Below are 7,587 nucleotides of genomic sequence, written 5' to 3'. Positions count from 1 at the left end.
TACATGTCCCCTTTTTGCCTGAAATGTCATATTAAATACCACATCACTCTTCAGTGGGCAGTTAGAGTCCACGACCTGCTGAGGGTTTTTAGATTTTGAATCTGATAAAGATGAACCAAGAGTGAACGGGTTGTCCTGGTCGGCAGCTCATATTTACAGTAAATTCCACATGACTTGAATGCAGCGTGAGTTTAACTGCAGCAGGCCACCTGGCGGCTACTAGCGGTGGTACGGAAGCTCATTGAGGACATAATTGAGGAGATAATTCTCATTATATTGGGAAAACAAAGTGTTATGTTGAGATGAAGACAAAAATAACTCTACATCATCAGAAAATTATTAAGTCATTATCACTGGAAGACGGCGCAAATAAAATGTATGAATATAGTGTCCCTAATGGGCTTCTGTACTGAAACAAAAACAGCCAGTTGAACCTTAAACCCTTTCAGCAGACTGATGGTCGGTTCATGGAGACCGGATGAAGTCTACATTACCCAGCATTCACCTGGTGGCTGCTGGTGACGGCCCGGTGTGTCAGGCGGTACGCACTGAAAGCTTTTGGGAGGCGGAGATGGGCGAGTAGGAGCAACGCTGCATTCAGGTGATCCTCGTAAACTACAATACTTCCGTCTTTATCACTGGGAAGTTGTGAAGTCAAGTGGGAAACTAAAAAAAAAAACAGATGGCTGTGATTTGTAACCACTGAGGAAATCATCAGTGATTTGAATCCACTGTGAATCTGCCTGTATGTCTGCAGTTTGTAAAATCATAATTTCAGGCACAAATGACCTTCCGTATGTTGCTGGAGGCGGAGTTCCTCTGACAATACTAATCCTGTAATCCGGTAATTTAAACTGTAATTTGTTTTTTGGTGCACGATTTCCGCTTCTTCTTCTAGACGTGTGGTTTCTCTCTTCCTCCCGTCGTGAAGCGGAGGATCTGGAGAGGAAAGTTCTGGATGCGTTTTCAGCAGAAACTTGGGTTTTGTTGTTCGTGTTTTTCCGGTATCAGAAGGTGGAAACTTGTGAAAGCTTGACTTGATACAGCTGTATAGTGACAGTGGCTTTCATTCTCCTGTGTGATTGGTTGATCTGATAATTCACTCACAGGGTGTGATGTCATCTGTCTGTGGCGGGACGTATCGCAAATATAAATCAAGACATTTTTTTTGAAAAGCACAATATTTTTTACTTTGCTACTTCAAACCTCACTGGTCCTGACAAGCCTCTTGCATGGATTTACAATATAATGAGTTTACGAGCAGCACCTGAACGCACCATGATCAAACAGTTCATCACTGGCACATGTATAGGTGTGTGTTTGTCTGTGTGTGCGTGTGTGTGTGTGTGTTGGGTGGTGGGAGGCGGCTTGGCGAGGTGAAGGCAGGTGATTGGGTGGTGATTGGCAGGTGGTGGGAGGAGCTCGGCTGGTGATTGGCTGCTGCTGGTGTGCGTTTCCGTGGTGATTCCTCTGGAGAGAAAAGACACAAACAGGAAACAGGTGAGCTCAGCTGCTGCGTTTACATGCACCGTAATATTCCAGTAACTGGGACACTCAAGTATTCCGATCCGCTTTCCAGCAGGTTTCAAAAGTTCAAAGGTCACGAAACTCACTCAACACGTGGAAACTTTACTTTAACTTAAGAAAAACAAAGACACCAAAGTTGCCCGTTGGTGTTTTTCAGCAGACGGCAGCGTTGTGTTGAGGCTGCAAAGCATCACATTTCAGATTTTGTCTTCCTGTTCGTGAACGCAGCACGCAGCAGTACTGTACCTGTCCAGAGGAGGGGGCTGTGAGGGGGAGGGGCTGTCGGGGGGGGAGGGGGCGTGGCCTATCCTCGGCTGCTGGGTAGACGACTGACTCCGATCCTGTCGATAGGCGGACTGACCCGTCGCCGTGGCGACTCCACCACCTTCCTACAGACAGACAGACAGAAACACACAGACAGACAGTTAGAAACAGACGGAGGGACAGACGGGGTTTGTCCAGTCTTTGAGCAAGGCACTAAGAAAATATAAAACTAAAATTCAAAATGTCAGTGTAATGTTTGAGACTTACCCTCCTCACTCTCTCTCTCTCTCTCTCTCTCTCTCTCTCTCTCTCTCTCTCTCTCGCTCTTTTTCTGTTTTACACACTTTCACTCACTGACTGATTGGCTGAGCGTCAATAACGAGCCGCTCTGATTGGCTGCAGTACAAGTCGTCCCTCTGTCACTCAGCTTTCTATTGGTGGATGTCAGCAATGTGATAATTAGCGTTAATGACCTCATCAGGTCAGCAGAGGGTTTACTGCTGTTGTTTCCATCACTGTCTGCAGAGATGTTCACTCTGTTTAATTCAATCATCAGAGTGAAATGAGCTCAGTTCACTTTAAACAAACAAAACCAAATTATATAAATGACTTTTTATTATTTAATCAAATGAAAATTCCTTCTAGATGTTTTAATGGAGCTTTTTATGAAGAGCAGGGTCTCAAAGTTCAGTCACAATGTTGAGAAGACAAGAGAGTTTACATGAGGTCAAACACACCAAACACCATGCTGCAGCCTGGCTAGGACACTAAAGTACACAGGGCAGGACAAGTACACAGGACACTAAAGTACACAAGGCAGGACAAGTACACAGGACACTAAAGTACACAAGGCAGGACAAGTACACAGGACACTAAAGTACACAGGGCAGGACAAGTACACAGGACACTAAAGTACACAGGGCAGGACAAGTACACAGGACACTAAAGTACACAAGGCAGGACAAGTACACAGGACACTAAAGTACACAGGGCAGGACAAGTACACAGGACACTAAAGTACACAGGGCAGGACAAGTACACAGGACACTAAAGTACACAAGGCAGGACAAGTACACAGGACACTAAAGTACACAGGGCAGGACAAGTACACAGGACACTAAAGTACACAGGACAGGACAAGTACACAGGACAGGACACTAAAGTACACAAGGCAGGACACATACACAGGACACTAAAGTACACAAGGCAGGACACGTACACAGGACACTAAAGTACACAGGACACTAAAGTACACAGGACAGGACACGTACACAGGACACTAAAGTACACAAGGCAGGACATGTACACAGGACACGTACACAGGACACTAAAGTACACAGGACAGGACAAGTACACAGGACAGGACACTAAAGTACACAAGACAAGCACACAGGACACTAAAGTACACAGGACACTAAAGTACACAAGACAAGTACACAGGACACTAAAGTACACAGGACACTTAAGTACACAGGGCAGGACAAGTACACAGGACACTAAAGTACACAGGACAGGACAAGTACACAGGACACTAAAGTACACAGGACAGGACAAGTACACAGGACACTAAAGTACACAAGGCAGGACAAGTACACAGGACACTAAAGTACACAGGACAGGACAAGTACACAGGACACTAAAGTACACAGGACAGGACACTAAAGTACACAAGGCAGGACACATACACAGGACACTAAAGTACACAAGGCAGGACACGTACACAGGACACTAAAGTACACAGGACAGGACACGTACACAGGACACTAAAGTACACAAGGCAGGACATGTACACAGGACACGTACACAGGACACTAAAGTACACAGGACAGGACAAGTACACAGGACAGGACACTAAAGTACACAAGACAAGCACACAGGACACTAAAGTACACAGGACAGGACACTAAAGTACACAAGACAAGTACACAGGACACTAAAGTACACAAGACAAGTACACAGGACACTAAACTACACAGGACACTTAAGTACACGGGACACTAAAGTACACAGGACACTTAAGTACACAGGACACTAAAGTACACGGGACACTAAAGTACACGGGACACTAAAGTGCACAGGACACTAAAGTACACAGGACACTAAAGTACACAAGACAAGTACACAGGACACTAAAGTACACAGGACACTTAAGTACACAGGACACTAAAGTACACAGGACACTAAAGTACACAGGACACTAAAGTACACAAGACAAGTACACAGGACACTAAAGTACACAGGACACTTAAGTACACAGGACACTAAAGTACACAGGACACTAAAGTACACGGGACACTAAAGTACACGGGACACTAAAGTGCACAGGACAGGACACTAAATAATATTTTGGGTCGTCCTACCTCTGCTTGTTGGACGCCTGTTTGGTTTCCATGGCGCTGATGGACAGGCGGTCCAGCGGCGTGTTGTTGTTGGAGAAACTCCTCTTCCTCTTCGGCTCGATGACGTCGTTCTCCATCCGCACCAGGTGGTCCAGGAGGAGGAGCTTAGCAGTTAGCTCCTCCCCCACCTTCTGCTCTCCAGAACGGGACTGAAGGCTGGGCTGGGACCCCGACACGACCCGGTCTACGTACTGAAACACAGGGACAGGAGGGATAGGTCTACGTACTGAAACACAAGGACAGGGTGGGATAGGTATGTACTGAAACACAAGGACAGGATGGGATAGGTCTACGTACTGAAACACAAGGACAGGAGGGATACGTCTATGTACTGAAACACAAGGACAGGAGGGATACGTCTATGTACTGAAACACAAGGACAGGAGGGATACGTCTATGTACTGAAACACAAGGACAGGGTGGGATAGGTCTATGTACTGAAACACAAGGACAGGATGGGATAGGTCTACGTACTGAAAAACAAGGATAGGAGGGATAGGTCTATGTACTGAAACACAAGGACAGGGTGGGATAGGTCTACGTACTGAAACACGAGGACAGGATGGGATAGGTCTACGTACTGAAAAACAAGGATAGGAGGGATATGTCTACGTACTGAAACACAAGGACAGGAGGGGATAAGTCTACCTACTGAAACACAAGGACAGGAGGGATAGGTCTACGTACTGAAACACAGGGACAGGAGGGATAGGTCTACGTACTGAAACACAGGGACAGGAGGGATAGGTCTACATACTGAAACACAATGATAAGATAGGTCTGCATACTCAAACATAACAATAGGTTAGGCCTACATCCTGAAACATACCACAGGTTAGAATACAAACTATGTTCCTGACACCCCCGGTCTGAGCGGACAGACAGATGGAGGAGATGAGATCCAATCAGCTCACACCAGTTTGACTTCATCACATCAGGAAACAGGAAATGATGTAGGAAATGATTTAGTACCAACGAGTAACAAAACAGTAAACTTATAAGTTCACTTCTAGTTCCCCAGAGTCAGTATACTTTCCATACTTAAGTTTACTTTCTTAAACATACTTATGTTAAGTATTGGCCTTCTACTTTTTGCTAAGGGAAACTATTCAAACTTTTTTGTTAATTTTATGACTGACAGTCGATGTTACAGAGTGTGTCACAGCGGTGCATCCTGGAGTTTTGCTTTTTTGTTTTTCACGATGTAAAGTGTTACATCGCTGCGATGAATCTCCAGTTGTCTGGTTACACTGTCGAAGCGTCATGTTGATGTAGTTTGGTTAGCTGGGTCGGCTACCGCAGGGATCAAACCTGTGACTTTCCCATTACAGGACCATCTCTCTAACCTGCTGCTGACGGATCAGATGGTATCAGATTTTGCCCAGACATCACAGAAAACAGTTTGGCTCACAGAGGGTTTTCCATCACTCCTCCTTCGGCTGAGAACAGAGCGCTTTGTTTTGGCTTCGCTCTGACGTTACATCATCTGATATGATGTGATATCAGCTGAATAACGTCCGTCTATCTGATACAGACGAACACTGGAGCTCTCTCTGAGGGAGGGAGAGCGCTGCTGTTTGTTTTGGCCTTTGGGATGATTTGATATGACACCATCTGATATGCTTTTTCACCGTCTGATACCGACTCCGCTGCATATCTGATGGCTCTGTGATGTAGTTTGTTGTAGTGTTGTAGCGGCACACGGCCTTACGCAACCCTGAAACCCCGAGTGTCTCCTGCCTCCTGTTGTCTTATCCTGCTGCCACCTGCAGGGGGCGCCAGTCTGCACCAGAGACTGTCATGATGAGAGTTTAGCCGAGGTGAACTGTGCTTTACTTTAGTTTCACCTAACAAAACATCAACCGCTTGGTGGAGGATTTTATCCACAGCTCCTTACAGTACCATGGACCAGGATCAACTTTCAGCTTGGGTGGCTCCAGTGGGAATTTAGGGAAGAGGATCAGAGAATCATGTGAAAAACTGAGTTTAATCTCAGAATTCTGAGAATAAAGTCAGAATTCTGACTAAATGTCTAAATGTAGAACAGCAAGTCAAGTCAGAACAAATCAAGAGTCCAGTATCAATTTAATATCTTAAAGAAAACTAAATATCTAGGACTTTTCAATGCAATATGGTTTTAATAGGATAAAAAAGAGCATCATGAGTTTGATTTCTATAATCAGTTTCAACTTCAATAAATTCAATCATTCCATACAAATTCAGAAAACAGAATTTAAATTCAGTCGTCTGCTGGAACAAATCTCATCACTTTCAATCGAAGTCATTTACACAAACACAAGATCTCAAGTCAAGACTTTAGAAACCTTTTCAAGTCATCAGAGTACAAGTCAGAGTCAAGTCCCAAGTCACCAGAACCCAAGTCAAGTCAAGTCTCAAGTCTTCTCTTCATGCATCAAGTCGAGTCTCAAGAAGTTCAAACTGTGACCCAAGTCCAGGTCATGCGACTGGAGTCCAAGTCATGTGACTCAAGTCCCCACCTCGGACCTGTGTGTGTGTGTTCTGACCTGCGGCGGCTCCTGTCGGACTCTCAGGCCGCCCGCGCTGCAGTGCAGCAGAGTGACGGACAGCAGGCAGGACAGCAGGCAGCCGCAGCCCAGCATCTGAAACACGACAGACACACTGAGGAACTTTACAACATGCTGTCAGACTGAAGGAGGGAAAGAAACACGAACGCTCACATTAAGAACACATTAAGATTCCCCCGCCAGAAGAAGACCACAGACTAGTATCTGGAACAGAAAACACTATCTGTTGCCCACAAAACGAAACTTGGGGACATTTTGTATTTCAGCATGAGAGATCAACGTCAATATAAACTAGCATAACATTTTCATGATATGGCACGGTAAAAATTCATATTAAAACAGCTTTGGAAACTGGTCCTGATTTCACCAAACTGTGCAGGCGGCAGCTACGACCACGGACACTGTATAAACTTTGATTTTAGTGCTGTAGTCTATTTACAGCCTGAATTATCAACGCAGTCTCACCACCCAGCGGTTCCTACTGCACAGTGTGTCTTGACATAAGATGACTGAAGATGGAGGAGCGCCCGGTGCGCCTCTGTTTGGGCTATAAGCTAGCACTAGCTACCTGGAGCTAAGGAAGCGAGCTGTCAAAAGTAGCTTGATCTAAAAAGTAATCTGTCTTACAAAGGCTGGTTATTAAAAAACAATTGGCGTGAGAACATATTTTCATTGAAAATAACAATCACAATATTTATATGTTAAAGATCATCACTACAAACATCTTTAATAAAAAGTCAAATAAAATATGTATTAAAAAAAGATTCATTAATTGAAAACGTACATTGTTTACTATTTGCTATGCCAACGGTCACTTGAAAACGACAAATTCTGACGCATTGGCAGTGGAC

General features: G+C 44.8%; 1 protein-coding gene across 1 annotated transcript; it reads right to left on the bottom strand.

Moving 5' to 3' along the window:
- Positions 1 to 1,831: 1,831 nt before the first annotated feature.
- Positions 1,832 to 6,811, bottom strand: ostn (osteocrin). Its single transcript, XM_071540046.1, has 3 exons — positions 6,716 to 6,811; positions 4,152 to 4,381; positions 1,832 to 1,916 (listed from the first exon to the last, which is right to left on the bottom strand). Exons 1-3 carry the CDS (start codon positions 6,809 to 6,811, stop codon positions 1,832 to 1,834), a joined length of 411 nt encoding a protein of 136 aa, XP_071396147.1.
- Between the last annotated feature and the right edge of the window lie 776 nt (positions 6,812 to 7,587).

Source organism: Centroberyx affinis, unplaced genomic scaffold, assembly GCF_046629955.1.
Source record: "Centroberyx affinis isolate AG114_WGS23_722 - 3 ecotype Tasmania unplaced genomic scaffold, CSIRO-AGI_Caff_v1 ptg003559l_1, whole genome shotgun sequence".
Lineage (NCBI taxonomy): Eukaryota > Metazoa > Chordata > Actinopteri > Beryciformes > Berycidae > Centroberyx > Centroberyx affinis.
Note: the sequence above shows the minus strand (reverse complement) of the source record. Positions and strands in the feature narration are given on the sequence as shown.